General features: G+C 42.0%; 1 protein-coding gene across 7 annotated transcripts in view; it reads right to left on the reverse strand.

Annotated features, from left to right (window-relative positions):
* ACAP3 (ArfGAP with coiled-coil, ankyrin repeat and PH domains 3) overlaps positions 1 to 15,431 on the reverse strand; it is a 271,725-nt gene that overhangs the window by 27,408 nt on the left and 228,886 nt on the right. For 3 of the 7 annotated variants that reach the window (XM_040325845.1, XM_040325851.1, XM_040325846.1), the window contains 3 exons: positions 6,607 to 6,708; positions 3,345 to 3,437; positions 863 to 1,083 (listed from right to left, as the gene is read on the reverse strand). In XM_040325845.1, coding sequence (XP_040181779.1) covers positions 863 to 1,083; positions 3,345 to 3,437; positions 6,607 to 6,708 — 416 coding nt within the window. Of the gene's footprint in view, positions 1 to 862; positions 1,084 to 3,344; positions 3,450 to 6,606; positions 6,709 to 15,431 lie in introns of all 7 variants that reach the window. The other 4 variants (XM_040325849.1, XM_040325850.1, XM_040325847.1 and 1 more) reach the window with 3 other exon arrangements.

The following is a 15,431-nucleotide window of genomic DNA, read 5'->3' on the forward strand; positions in this document are numbered from 1 at the left end:
TGGTTCTACAAAGTATTGATCAGGTGGGCTGAATACAAAATGTACGCCACACTTTCCAGATATTTGTAAAATATTTTGAAAACCATTTATCATTTTCCTTCCACTTCCCAATTATGTGCCACTTTGTGTTGGTCTAGAAAATCCCAATAAAATACATTTATGTTTTTGGTTGTAACATGACAACATTTTGAAAATTTCAAGGGGTATGAATACTTTTTCAAGGCACTGTACCTGCTCTAGGCAGTGGTTTTGCACAGAGCAGCCAGGATCCTCCTCATCTTGGGTCCCACATCGGCACACTTGGTCTTTGCCTCCTGCTGGGGGCCCCCACAGTTTCTCCAGGACATCGCTAGATCGACAGGGAGCTCAGGTAAGTATTGCCTTTATGACCACTTTAAAGATACATTCCACTTCTGTAATGCACTACAATCCACTCATGGTGATGTAAAACAGGTGGAAGTGCACAAAACCTGCTTTACATCACCAAGAGTGGATTGAACTGCATTAGAGAAGTGGAATATATCTTTAATCACATTTGGACATTATTTATCACCATTATATACACATCACTGATTTGTTGTTTGATTTATTGGACATTTATTTAATTTACATTTATGTTATATTGTTTTATTTACTTATTTTTTGAATGGTGGATTTTGAATATGGCAATTGCATGTTAATAGGCTTATAGGTCTTTCTGGACTTCTAATAAAAAGCAATTAGTTTGCTGTAAGTTTTACAGTTCTGGGAAGACTCTAAAGATGGAGGCCGGAGAGCTAAAATAATGATACAGGTCATTTACTATAGAACCCAATGACATGTAGTAATGTCTTTGCACTGGAGATATGGCATTAATGCTTACTCCCATCACAGCCTGGATTAAAGGGGTCTTGCTCTCGTCCTCATCATTCACCCAGTTGACATTAGCCCCATTGGCAAATGCTTCAGCCATGACAGGCAGGTTCCTGGCCCGGGATGCCTTGTACATCAGCAAGCCAGGGTGCAATTCCCTCAGGTCTTCTGGATCCGACGGGTCTTGTTCAGTCTCTCCTTCTCCGCTAGACTCTTCTGAGATCTCACACTCTAAATTTATAGAGAAAGAAAAGTTGTCACTCATAAAAAATATTGAGCTTGAAAAAAAAAAAATGAATGTAGCTCAGGTTCTCAGGTAACCAAACCCTACTCAGCCTTATGCCGCGTACACACGGTCGTTTTTCGGCATGAGAAAACAAAATCATTTTCAGCATGTCCAAAAAAACAAAGTTTTTCCAACTTCATCATTAAAAACGACGTTGCCCACACACACCATCGTTTAAAAAAAATGATGAACAAAGCGCGGTGACGTACAACACGTACGACGGCACTCTAAAGGGGAAGTTCTATTCGCCTTTGGGCTGCTTTTAGCTGATTCCTTGTTAGTAAAAGACGATTCGCGTTTTTTTGTCTGGTACAGTGTGATGAATGTGCTTACTCCTTTATGAATAGTAGTTTTACCAGAACGAGCGCTCCCGTCTCATAACTTGCTTCTGGGCAAGTATAAAACGTCGTTTTTGCCCACACACGATCATTTTTTACAACACGGAAAAATTACATTTTGAATAACGACATGAAAAAATGCAGCATGTTCGATTTTTTTTTTGTCGTTTTTCAGAAGCCGAAAAACGATGTGAAGCCCACACACATCATTTTAAATGACGTTTTAAAAAAATTTGTGTGTACGCGGCATTATATATCCAAAATAAAAACTGCCTCCACAGCACCTGGGATCTCCTTTCCTTCTTTCGCTCAAAGACATGAAATTAAATTGTTGTTAATATAAAGGTTTTATATAGCGCCAAGAGTCTGTGCAGCACTTTACAAAAAAAATAAGTAAATGGTACAGTACAAGAGACAGTTACAACACAAGTCAATACCTGCTTGTGAGGGCTTACAATCTAAAAAGGTAGGGGGGGGGCATGCAATACAAAAAGTAATAGTCTGGAGATGAGTTGATGAAGAAAGTAAAAATTCAGTATTTTAGATAACGGTGGGATAGGTTTCCCTGAAGAGATGAGTTTTCAGGGATAACCTAAAGGCAGACAAAGTAGAAGATATCTGGACAGATTGGGGTAGAGAATTCCAGAGAATGGGAAAGGCTGGAGAAGTCTTGGAGAAAAGCATGGAAGGAGATGATGAGGGAGCTACAGAGCAAAAGGTCCTAGGAGAAGCAAAGAGGACAGAGTTGTGGACAACGTTGTATGTTGTTGTTAGGATTTTAATTTTGATTTGTTGGGCAAAATGCATGAAATAATATGAAAGGTCTGTGTGGGCAATTTTTTTAGACACAAATAGGACTACATTTCTGCCAATTTCTTTACACCTCTACCTTTCTTACGGAAGCTTTTCAACGCGGGTCCTCCCGTTTAGATGGTAATATTGGCAGCAGGTTGGATTTGGGGTTTCCAGATCCGGGACCCTTGACCGGCTGGTCTTGGGCCTACTAAGGCTGTGTCATTGACTATTTGGGGTGGACTACACTCCGTGCTTTACCCTGGAGTATTTTATTATGTTTTTTGCTACGATGATGCTGCCAAACAATATACGGTGTTATGTATTGTGATGGAGACCTTTCAGGTGTTTGTTAACACTTTCTGAATCTGTGGCGATGCTTTTGTATTGTTGTAATATTCTTTTTCTTTCAATAAAAACTATTGGAAATAAAAAAAAAATAGGACTATCAATACTTTGTGGCTTCAAATTAACCCTATCATACAGAGAGCAGCAATGAATATCAGACGCAGGGTTTGGTATTAACCACCACATCCCGATCCCGGTATTACATGCATAAACATAGAGGGTAATTTAATAAAGGTGAATAGGCTTTGAAATTTGCAAGGGAATTTGCCCCAGAGCCTACTGAATATGGTGAAGTCTCACTTTGCAAAGACCACCTTATCATGTATAAAAAAATAATACAAAAAATGCATTTTTACTTCCACATAATTTAATGATGGAAGTCAACAGAGCTTCGGCTAATTTACCAAGCTCGGGAGAACATGTCCTTGCTTGGCAAAAAGCCCATTTGCCTTTAGTAAATCAACCCACAATGTTATGACTTTATGAGAGGCATATAGTGATAAGAGTTTTTTTGCCAATATGGCATCCAAAGGCAGAGAAACGGACATGTTTAAGAGGGTTCTCCCTCGCATTTTCAAAAAACTACCTAAGAGCAATTGGTGGTGGTTTAAAAAAGGAAAAAAAAAAACAAAAAACATATTGCTTTAATTTATTTCTTTCTTGATAAATTCTGTAAATGGAGATGAAGTTATTTTCTAAGGAATAGTAACTGTAGTGTAAATATTCACCTTCCTCTGTGACACTGTCCACCACCGAGCCAAAGACTAAGACGTCATTGCTTCCATCTGTGCTTCCTCCAAGGCCACTGTCACTGCTCAGACCTGCGGGGCCAACAAGAAAAATACCAAATCCATGTTAAAAATTAATTAGACTGAAAAAATATCATTGGAACATAGAAAGTACTACAATGAAAAATTATGTTATACTTAAAGTATATCTAAAAGGTACCTTGGCATAAAAAAGCAAATCTCACCCTTTCCACCCTACTTATTAAAACATCCAATAGAATATCAGAGCTCAGATGAAGATGTCCCACTATTCTAACGGCTTTGGCGTTCCCAGGGCTAGGCAGTCTTAACAGCCTGTGGAATTATGATTTAGCTATAGAGCCACTGTGTCCATCACAACTGGGCCTTTGAAAACATCTATATACAAGCCCTTTTATAAAAGATTTATATAGGTTACCTTACTTAGCATGGTTGTTGTTATTTACTCTCAAGCCTCGTACACACGACCGAGGAACTCGACGGGCGAAACACATCGTTTTCCTTGTCGAGTTCCTTGTTAGGCTGTCGAGGAACTCGACAAGGCAAGTTTCTCCATTCCTGTCGAGGAAATAGAGAACTTGCTCTCTTTTTGGCTCATCGAGTTTCTCGACAGTTTCCTCGATGAAAATGTACACACGACCGGTTTCTGGCAAAAAAATATCTCCCAGCAAGTTTCTTGCTGTTTTTTGCCGAGAAACTCGGTCGTGTGTACGTGGCCTGACACTTCAGCTTGTGCTCTCTAAAATACATCCACATCTTGCCATGTTTTAACTCAAAAATGCTGCAAGTGCTGAAATATACCTATTGATATGACAGAAGTTCAATAAGCCCTCACCTCCCGGTAAGGACACAGCAGCTCTGCCTCTGCTGCACTAAAATCCCAAGCATCAGGATCTGCCCAGTTCCCTTCTCCAAGGCTACAGAACACCTCCCTCATCTCCATAACATGCCTGTCATCTGGCTGCTTACTATTTTATCTCAATGGCTAAGCAAAGTCTGCAAGCAAATACTGTGCTACCGTACTTTGTGTACTGTTTAAAAATATTTATGTTTTAATATGTACAGGAAATCCAATCAGAAATATTACATATTTAGCACAAAAACGTGACAAACCGTATTAATTTGTTTATCTGTGTCCCCTGCCATTGTATAACCATACATAAAATAACAATTCTGCCACATCTGTACAAGTTCTGTATTCTGTGAACAGATCTGTGGCAACATTGGCATTATAAGCGTGTTGTGTAGATTAAAGCGATTGTAAGAGCTCACTTTTTTTTAAATTAAAATAAGAAACATGTTATATTTACCTGCTTTGTGTAAGAATATTACACAGAGCGGTCCCGAACCTCTTCTTCTGGATTCCTACTTAGGGCGGCCTTCTATAGGGGTACATGTGTGGGGTGGGCTGCCAAGCCAGGCTGTGTGCATCCACAGACACACACAGTGCAGCTCAGCCCCGCCACCCTTCCTCTATCCTCACAGTAATTGATTGGCAGGAGCAAATAGCTCTCACTGCCCTCAGCCAAGTCAGTATGAGAGGAGAGAGAAGACCTGCAGTTGGGAACAGCACAGGATCGATACAGGCCTCGGGTAAGTGTTTGGGGGAGGGGAGTCACAGCAACTGGAAGGGTTTTTACCCAAATGCAAAGAATGCATTAAGGAAAAATAAAATTGACTTTAGAATCACTTTATTATTAAGCTGCTACAGTTACAAAGGATACATTGTTTTTCTATCTCCTACAGTTAGGCAATACTGACAGCTCTGTTCCTCCCCCAACCTTTGACTGAACAGTGAAAAGGGAATGAGAGGTATGATGAGCTCATTATCTCCATCACTCGGCTCGATCCTACTAGCAGCATGTTTCTGGTTAGTCCATATGTATCACAGCACAACAGAGCTGCATTTCCGTCTCCCAGGCCAGGCCAAAATTAGATATTTGCACTGCTTGCATATATAAAAATTAAATGTATTGATGCATTTATTCATTGCAATCAATTTCATTCATTAGCATTTATATATATATATATATATATATATATATGTCTAGAATTCAGCTTTAAGTACAATGCCAAATACACAGCATATCAACAATGGTGCCTGTTCTGTTTCAGGCAACAGTTTAAAACATTTGATTTAAAACCAAACATGTCTTTCAGCTAGAATCAACGTAGATTATTTTAGAAAGGATCTACAGTTAATTTTCAGTTATTGAATTTTAACACTTATCATGACAAATGGGAAATGATCAAATATTTAAACAAGACAATGCAAGAAGACCTGAACAACTAGGAATTTACAGGATCTGGAACGTAGGCTCTTCTTAGCAAGGTGGACGACGCCATCTTTCTTGTATTCTATAATTTGTCTTCTTTGCATTCTATTCTCATTATACTATCCTGATGTTGAAACAAAGTTTTACTATTGCAGAGTGACTCAGGATTAAATTGTATGATGCTTATGTAATGTATCCACAGCAGGGCTCAAGTCGCGTGGGAACGGAGTTCCTGCACTTTTTTCACAGCAGGAACTCAGTTCCCTTTGCAGGACTAGAGCAGCCGAGCCGATCCTTCACTAAGCGGCGATGCCCAGCTCGAGTCACTGTCAGGGGCAGGCGAACCTTAGAAAGCCTTTATGTTACTGGCCGCTTCCTGTATATGGACTCATCAGGTAGTGTGCGGGTATTCCGTCACTTCCTCGATGCCGCAATGTCTCCTGGGAGCTTATGTTATTGTTTGAACTTGCTTCTTTCTAAATCTTTCTAAAGGCAGACCTTCGAAATGTCTTCTGGGAACAATGACAAAAGCTCCCAGGAGACATTGCGGCATTGAGGAAGTGACGGAATACCCGCACACTACCTGATGAATCCATAGACAGGAAGCGGGCAGTAACATAAAGGATTACTAAGGCACAGTGGATCGAAAAAAAACAAAAAACATGCGGTTCTTGGGTGGGAGTTCCCACACTTTTTTTCCCCAGGACTTGACCCCTGATCCACAGCTACAGTAATCAGTCTTTATAAGCCTTCATTTCATACAAAAGTCGAAAAAGAAAGTTTATAAAGCCATACATTGCATTTTCTTGCTCAGGAACAAAATGGCCGACCTTTCTTGCATTCGGCCATGTTGGAAACCTTTATATCATTGATATCCTTTGATGCATTAACAGTATTTAATTTTGTAGGTATGTAAATGGGTGACTTTCTCTTGTCGCCGACCTTACCTCCATCCGGGAGGAACGGCATAGCGCTCCCACCGGGCTCAGCGCCACTGCCAGTCCACGGTGCAGCTGGCAGGGGGTGCTGCGCTGGAAGCTGGTTGGCACCTAAGAGGAAGGTGATGGCATAGTCAATGAAATAGTAAGGTCTTACATCTACTAGTAATACCATGATAATGGAACTACACATGCAATTGCTAATGAGGTGAAATCTTTGGGTTCAGAGGATTCTGACCACACAACAAACAGAATCAGATTTAAATATGGATAGTCCACATCCAACACTTTTTGAAAATTATATAATAATAATATTAATATGGTTTTGATTAATCTTTTATAAGGGGATCATACTTTAGCTCTAGAATATATACAGTAGTGATTGGTAGAAATAAAAACAGAAAAAAAAAAACAGCAGTAAACATGCACAAATCTACTAAGCAATGCCACATTACTTTTTTTGTTTTTGTTGTTATCCCCACATTGCCAGAACCTAGCAATTAAGATTATTTTGAATATTACGGGATGATTTACCTGAAAATTAGATGTTAAAATTTTGTTGAGGATCTTTATTCTAAAGCCAATAAATAAACCTGAAAAGGGACTCTCCTATGAGCTCCACATTTTTATGCTTACCGTACATTTAAACCGCCTATCAAAACAGATGTAAGCTATCCTTTGACAACTATTTTTACAATGCAACAGCTAGTGCAGCTTTCTTCTTTCCTGTTTCACAAATGGCAGTCTGCATTCTGAATTATCAGTATGACAGTTAGTTACAAAAACGCATAACAAAACTGTAAAGTCAGGTACACACTAGAAGTTTTTCTTCCGTTAAACCCAGCGGGCCGAATGAAAAAAAAACTGAGAAGGTCACCATACTAAGCGATATTAGTGTGAAAATCTCTCCACTGTGCTATTGTGTTCTGACAGGTGGACTGCCCCCCCCCCCCCAATCCCATCGGAACACAGTGATCAGCACTAGCAGCCAGTGGCTGCTAGCGCTGATCAGATGCTGGTATTCCAGCATGCCCGTTCGACAGGCTTCTGTATACACTGCCTGAATGTCAGCCAGTTTCTGTTGAACCAGCCAATACCGTCCAATATTCGGCTCACGTGTACAAGCCTTTAGAGTAAGGTATATGTAAAACCCATTATACTATGGACAGCAATGCCTAGGGATGGCAATATCAACAGATAACTTTAAAGTAGGACACATCGGCAGGTTGCTGAAAATTCTTTTAGGATATATGTATAATAACTAGAGCAAAAGAAAACGTGGAAATGCTACCAGTCAAATATTGCTTTTAAATTACTTGACTTGCTATGGAAAACAATTCCAACTATGAGACTCATCAGTTATCTAGAGGAGTGTTTCTCAAACCATCTTCAAGTACATTAAACACTGAGCTGATACATGTGCCAGAGAGACACATTCTCATTCATGTCAGGCTATACATAACCTTCTCCTTTGATAATCTGCATTGCTGTTCACACATAGTGCAGTGAAGCAGTGGATAGCAGCATGCACAATGAATGATGCACCATAGTCGGTATTCTGCTCACAGAGATCCACTGTAGGACTGTTGTATGCTGTACAGTTGTCTACCATTATATTTAGACCACTGACAGGCAAAGTGAATAAAATTGATAATCTTGTTACAATGGCATCTGAAAGTGGGTGGGGTGACCCTGAAGTAAATTTTGTTGTAAAAAAATGGGCAAGTGTAAGGATTTGAGCAACTTTGACAGGGGTCCAAATTGTAATGACTAGATGACTGGGTCAGAGCATTTTCAAAACTGCAACTTTTGTGGGATGTTCTTGGCCTGCAGCTTTTAGGACCTACCAAAAGTGGTCTAAGGAAGGAAACATTTGATGCATGTGGGGAGTCTGTTTTACAAAGATTTTATTGGGTTTTTGAACATTTTACAAATGCACAAAACAGTTAGATAAGAAAAAGAATGGGAACTATAGTAGAGGCAAACATACGTTAACAGGTTCACCTGGACATGAAAGCAATACATAACTCTTCACTGGGATGAAAGCAATTGGTGCATATCCAACATCAACCTAACTCATGAGACTATCCAATATGAATGTACAGTATATGCCTTATAGAAGCTCTTGACTCAGAACAAGTAAGAAAGAAGGGGGGAAAAGGGCACTGATGCTCAGAAGGGGAACACCAAGAAAGAAAGAGGCGAGTGCGGCCTATGATATTCTATGGCTTGCAGAGAAAGGCAAGAAGAAGAACAGGACAGTGAGAGATGGGGAGTTTGCCTGGGGAGGAGGGGGGGGGGTTACCATACGACCCAGTCTGCCGTCCTGCCTTGATTCGGGCCATCATATGGACATTAAGGAGCAGTCCAGGCCTAGGTGGTCATTGAAGGCTATCCACGGGTCCCAGAGTTCTGCAGGAACTTGACGTGGGTATCCGTAAGGATAGATGTAAGTTTCTTGTGAACCATTGTTCCCATGAGCCACTGTTTGACCACAGCAAAGTTCAGAAATGACTGGCTCCAGGCTCTGGCAACATCTGCTACGCCACCAGGAAGACAACCCCCACCAGCTTTCTCTCGGTCTTGGTCAAGGACGGTTGGCCCATGCGGTCTGATGCAATAAAAGAGCTACTGTAGCTCAAATTCCTCAAAAGGTAAAGCTGGTTGCCACAGAAAGAAGACACAGTGGGGTTGATTAACTAAACCTGTTGCACTCAGAATTTTGTGCAGCTGTGCATGGTAGCCAATCAGCACCTAACTTCAACTTGTTCAATTTAGCTTTGGCAATAAAACCTGGAAACAAAGCAGAGAAGAAGGCGCTTCTAAGTGCAGTAATAAAACCCTTTAATGACAAGGAAGGGTTAAAAACACTTACAAAATGGAAGTGAAAACAGGCCCATCAATTAGGGTTGTCCTGATACCGATACTAGTATCGGTACCGATACAGAGCATTTGCACGAGTACTTGTACTCGCGCAAATACCTCCGATGCCTGATCCGATACCTGGGAGAGAGAGGTAGCGTGTAATGCCTGTGTCCCTGTATAATCCTCAGACATCGGCCATCCAGTGTACAAAAGCCACGCCTCCTCGTCTGTCATAGGGGAACACTCCCAGCAAGTGAGTCAGTGTTCTGCCTATCACGGACACCCTCTCATCCTCATCCCATGGACGAGGATGAGAGGATGTCCGTGATAGGCGGGACACTAACTCACTGCTGGGAAACCGAGTTCCCCTATCACGGACAAGGACGGGGAGGAGGCGTGGCTTTTGTACACTGGATGGCCGTCGTCTGAGCATTATACATGGACACAGGCATTACACGCTGCCTCTCTCTCCCAGGTATCGGATCAGGCAATCGCCTTCTTCATGTAGTTTGACTCATTGGTGGTTACAGTACAGATTGTTACAATCCATGTTCTCTCACACGCTAAGTTTTTGATTATTACATTACAGTATTTTTTTAATTTCCAAAGGAAGCCCAACAGATTCCTTTTACAAGTTTGTCTCTGAATTTAATCCAAGTCTTTCCTAGTGCAGGTTTATTACTATAAAGCCAGAACAGTACCACCTATAAAACTGTAGGCTGCAAAGTGCCATTTTCACATCCTTTATTGTAATTTAAATCATATTCTACAGTTATGCAAGAGGATGAGAGGATGTCTGTCAGTGCCATTTGTCAGTGCCCAGCTGTCAGTGCCAGCCATCAATGCGTCACGGTCACATGACATTAAAAAAGTATCAGTAATCGGTATCGGCGAGTACTTGAAAAAAAGTATCGGTAAAAAAAGTGGTATTGGGACAACCCTACTATCAATGAATGCATAAAATTCATCAGGATACCTCCTGTGAGTAAAGACAGCTGCAGGTGGAAGTTCAGGCCGACCAGCGGTGCTAAAAGAACTGTCTCTCTGATCGAAGATGGAGAGCCATGCTGTAAAGACCAGCATGGAATCCAGGCGACCGGAAGGGACATGAGAGTGGGCACGGCATATTTCAGAGCATTCCCAGTCACTCCTTCAAACCAAATGGAACGACTGGGCATGCTCCGAAACATGTCCCACCCACTCTGACATCACTTCTGGTTGTCTGGATTCCATGCTGGTGGTGTAAGCACGGCTCTCCGTCTTGGATCAGAGATACAGCATTTACCACCGCTTGTCGGCCTGAACTTCCAACTGCAGCTGTCTTTACTCCCAGTAGGCATCCCGCTGAACTTTATGGATTCGTTGATATGCCATTTTTCACTTCCATCTTGTAAGTGTTTTTAAACCTTCCTTGTCATTAAAGTGTTTTATTATTGCACTTAGAAGCGCATAATTCTCTGCTCTGTTTTTTTATATAGAGTGTGCTTCCTTCTTTTGAAGTGCTGCTGTGGTGCATTAATTAAATTTCAAGAGCCAGTCATGTACTGTTTGTTAAAGTCTCCTTCTTATCCAGAGCGCCCTCCACATGCAATGAAACCTGGAAGCCGATTGGTTTCTATGCCGAGATGCACCAGATTTTGCATGCTCCGGTTTTAGTAAATAACCCCAATGTATCACAGTTTGTCGCGCATGGGGCTGTGTAGTTGCAGACTAGTTAGGGTGCCCGTGCTGGCCCATGTCCACAGTCAAAAGCTTACCGAGTGGGCACAAGAGCATCAGAGCTGGACCACTGCGCAATAAAAGAAGGTGACCAGGTCTGATTAATTGAAGAATGGTTTGAGGAACACGACTAGTCTGAAGTGTTGACTGAAGAGTTTTCCAGACCTCAATCAAACAAAGCATCTATGGGACATGCTGGAAAAACAAGTCTGATCCATGAAGGCTCTGCTACTGACGGCTTGGTGCCAGATACCACAGCATACCTTCAGAGGTCTAGTTGAGTCCATGACTCAACGGGTTGGTGGGTGGTCATAATGTTATGGCTGATAGACGTACAAGAATGAGGGTGCCAGGGGACAAGATACAGGGGGCACTCAAACTAGTTATGATATAATTAGTGCATTTTTGGTAAATGCAGCTACCACAATAAATGTGTGCTATTTCAGTTTGATAAGAATGAACCCTGGCAGAACATGTTCTCATGTTTTCAGACAAGAGTCAGTTATTTCTAATGATTTCATCTTTGATTCTGCATAGAGGTGAATAATTGGCATTGCCAAGCATCTGGTTTAGGGTAAAAGCCTACAGATGTCTTTACTATATAAAAAAAGGGGAGATAAAAATATAGGAAATTTGTCCTCATCCTCCTTTCTCAGATTTTAATCCTTCTTCCAAATAATACTTTGTTTCCTGTAGTATGTATTCTATTGTCAGTAGCCCCTGGTGGGTACTTTACATGCAGAGAACTCAATTAAAAAAGGAGAAATGTGGGTGTCACGGGAAGCCCTTAAGAGGATTTAACCTTTACCAATAAATGTCCAATACGTTTTGGGAGAGAGACTCATTTAAAGTTTTTACATTTAACAAACATTAGCTTTTTAAGATTTTCAGAGATACCACATAACTGCACTGTATCTACAGACAAAATCTACAGAGAAGAATTGTTTTATATTTGAAGTTGATTTACTAAAGGAGTAGAGGCTCCTTTCAAAATGAACGCAGATTTGGTGTGTCACCAAGGCCCCTTTCACACTTGTGTGACTTTTCCTACGACTTTGGACATCAAGGTCGCATGACAACTCGTACCCCATAATTCCCATTTCACAATTATAACAAATCATATCTGTGCGAATTTAAGTCGCACCGACTTCAAAGTAGTCCCTGCATTACTTTTGTCTGACTTTGATGCTAGGCGAGGTCCATAGTCCTCAAGTTCACACAGGCATTCCCTGAAATCGTGGAAAAAAATTGCATCCGCAAAATTGCGCGACTTAAAGCGGTTCTCCACCCTAAAGTGGAGTCCCGCTGATCGGAACCCTCCCCCCCTCCGGTGTCACATTTGACACCTTTCAGGGGGAGGGGGGTGCAGATACCTGTCTAAAGACAGGTATTTGCACCCACTTCCGGCCACACGCTACGGGCGAAAGACGGGCATTCCGTCACATCCCGTCTGTCGCCCGTTGTGTGCTGGGAACACTCGGCTCCCAGCACACAGCGTGTGAGCCAATCGGCGGGCGCAGCGCGACTCGCGCATGCGCCGTAGGGAACCGGGCAGTGAAGCCGCAGCGCTTCACTTCCTGGTTCCCTCAGCGTGGATGGCGGGGGGAGCAGCAGAGTGACGAGCGATCGCTCGTCCTCTGCTGCGATCGGCGCTGGACTCCAGGACAGGTAAGTGTCCTAATATTAAAAGTCAGCAGCTGCAGTATTTGTAGCTGCTGGCTTTTAATATTTTGTTCCCATGGCACATCCGCTTTAAGTCACGGCAGTGTGAAAGGGGCCTTAAGGCAAAATTATTCTTATTAGTTTTGGATAGAGAGGGATTAGAACACCTGTTAGTTTCCATTGCTGCCTGTGCCCCCGTTAGGCCCCTTTCACATGGACGCCTGTCAGTTTTTCAGGCAGACCCAATCAGACACTCCATTCACCCCTATGAGGCAGCGGTGACATATCCGCTGACACCCGTTGCGATCCGATCCAGTCTATGAAATCCAGATGGATGGAAACCATTTTTTCCATCAGACTGGCAGATCGTATTGCATGAAAGCGGACAGACTGTCCGTTTTCATCTGATCTCCCCATAGAGGAGAGCAGAGCTCTGACAGGTCCATATCAGCACAGTGAGTGGAGACAGACTTGTCATCCGCCTGCTCAGCGGGGTTCAGCAGATTGATCCCCCGCGCTGAGCAAAACGGTGTCCGTCGGATAAACCGCCCATGGGAGATTCACCCTTTTAATTTGTCCTGTTTACAGTAATCATCGAAAGTAAAAGAAAATCCTAAATTCTGGGTTGATATCCAAACAGGAATAGAGGGGAAATCTTCCAATGTCGACACTATTTCTGGTGACACACTGGGATTCCCTTACCTTGAAGGGATTTCCTCTCACTTCCTGTTTTGGGTATAGGACATTAAATTAAATGAAAGGGAAATCCCCCCAATGGGACACAAATGGCAAAAAAAAGTGTTATAACCCTCCCTTACTCGATTCAAAATAAAACATTTTTTTTTGCCTTTCATGACACTAACTTATTTAAAGCGGAGGTCCACCTAAAATAAAAATATTTAAAGCCAGCAGCTACAAATACTGCAGCTGCTGACTTTTAATAAATGGACACTTACCTGTCCAGGGTGCCCGCGATGTTGACAGCAGAAGACGTGCAATTGCTTGTCTCTCTGCTGCCCCCGCCGCCATCCTCGTTGAGGGAATCAGGAAGTGAAGCATTGCGGCTTCACTGCACGGTTCCCTACTGCACAAGTCGCACTGAGTATCTTTAACGAGTTCCTGCTGCGTTCTGGGAACTGTGCGTTTCCCAGAACACAGCGGGGGGGACGGGAAGCGGCGTAGATACCCACAGATTCTGCGGCTATCTATGCCCGGAAGTGGGTGCAAATACCTGTATTATACAGGTATCCGTACCCCCCTCACCCCTGAAAGGTGCCAAATGTGACACCGGAGGAGGGGAGGGTTCCAAAAAGCGGAGGTTCACTTTTTGTGTGGACCTCCGCTTTAAAATGTTTTCCTTTGATTGTGTAATGATTTCCACACTGCATTACACCCATGTAATAAGTGGAGATCACAAACTGCTAGAAGCAGGCAGCTAGCCTATGAGTTTATCTACAGAGTAGAGAGTTTGTGTCTCCACACCTGGATAATAAAGCCATTAGGGGTCCCTTTAGGAGTAAATTTAACTCTGCATAAGTGCTTGTGTTGGATTATATGGAATGGGAAGGGTCAAATAAATAAGTGTACCACAACTATGCAAAAAAGAAAAAAACAAAAACAAAACAAAATTGCTTAAGCAGGCAAAAGAAAGGTTGTGTCACTCAGTACTTTAATTACCAAATATAATTTTTTGAAGCAAATACTATTGATGACAAGTTAAAAAAAGATGAACAGATTTGCTGTTGGTGCTGGAGCAATGCTGAGCTGCAAGCCATAGCAACGGGTGCGTGCCAAGCTGGTTCAGTGACCAAAGATTCAGCCTCTTCTACAAATTACATTCCGCAAAGAATTGTATAAGCTTGGAAGAAAAATCTCTCCCCCGACATGTTGTGCTATGAGGATAAAAGTGTTCATGCACCATCTTATGCTTACTCCTAGACCTATGTACTACCATCCATACAAGTTCAATCCTCTCGAGTAGAGATATTGTGGGAGAAGATTATTTCTAAAGATAACTGTGGGTATAGACAATAATTTCTGGAAATGAGGGCCACATCAAGAAATTTGTGTTTACAGAATTAATGGTTAGGCCCAGAGGTGGGTGTCCTAAAAAAAAAGGGCCATACCCAGAGGTGGGCCTTCTCAGAAATAATATCCAAAAAGGTGGGTATCCTCAGAAAAGGGGCCAGACTCAGGGGTGGGTGCCATATGAAATAAGATCCATGTTCAGAGGTGGATGTCCACTAAATTAAGGGCCAAACCCAAAGATGCATGTCCTCAAACTAATAGCATTTATGGTAGATGTTATCAGTATAAATGAATCATACATGTTATACCAGTGTTGTTATTTATAATACTGGTATAATAAGTCAATAACATATCAATAAAATACATATATAGGAGCTGCAGATAAATGTATTTTTCTGTCTGCTCAATCAACCAGGGCCAGGGAACACAGACGGTCTGATGATGACTTTGCTCTGCTGTAGTTAAACAACAAAGCTGGATCACCTTCTATTCTCCAGCCTTGACCAGATTCCAATTTTATACTATGAATTACTTGTTTTTATCCTATACTTCCGTAATTA

The sequence above is a fragment of the Rana temporaria genome, chromosome 10, assembly GCF_905171775.1.
Source record: "Rana temporaria chromosome 10, aRanTem1.1, whole genome shotgun sequence".
Taxonomy (NCBI): domain Eukaryota; kingdom Metazoa; phylum Chordata; class Amphibia; order Anura; family Ranidae; genus Rana; species Rana temporaria.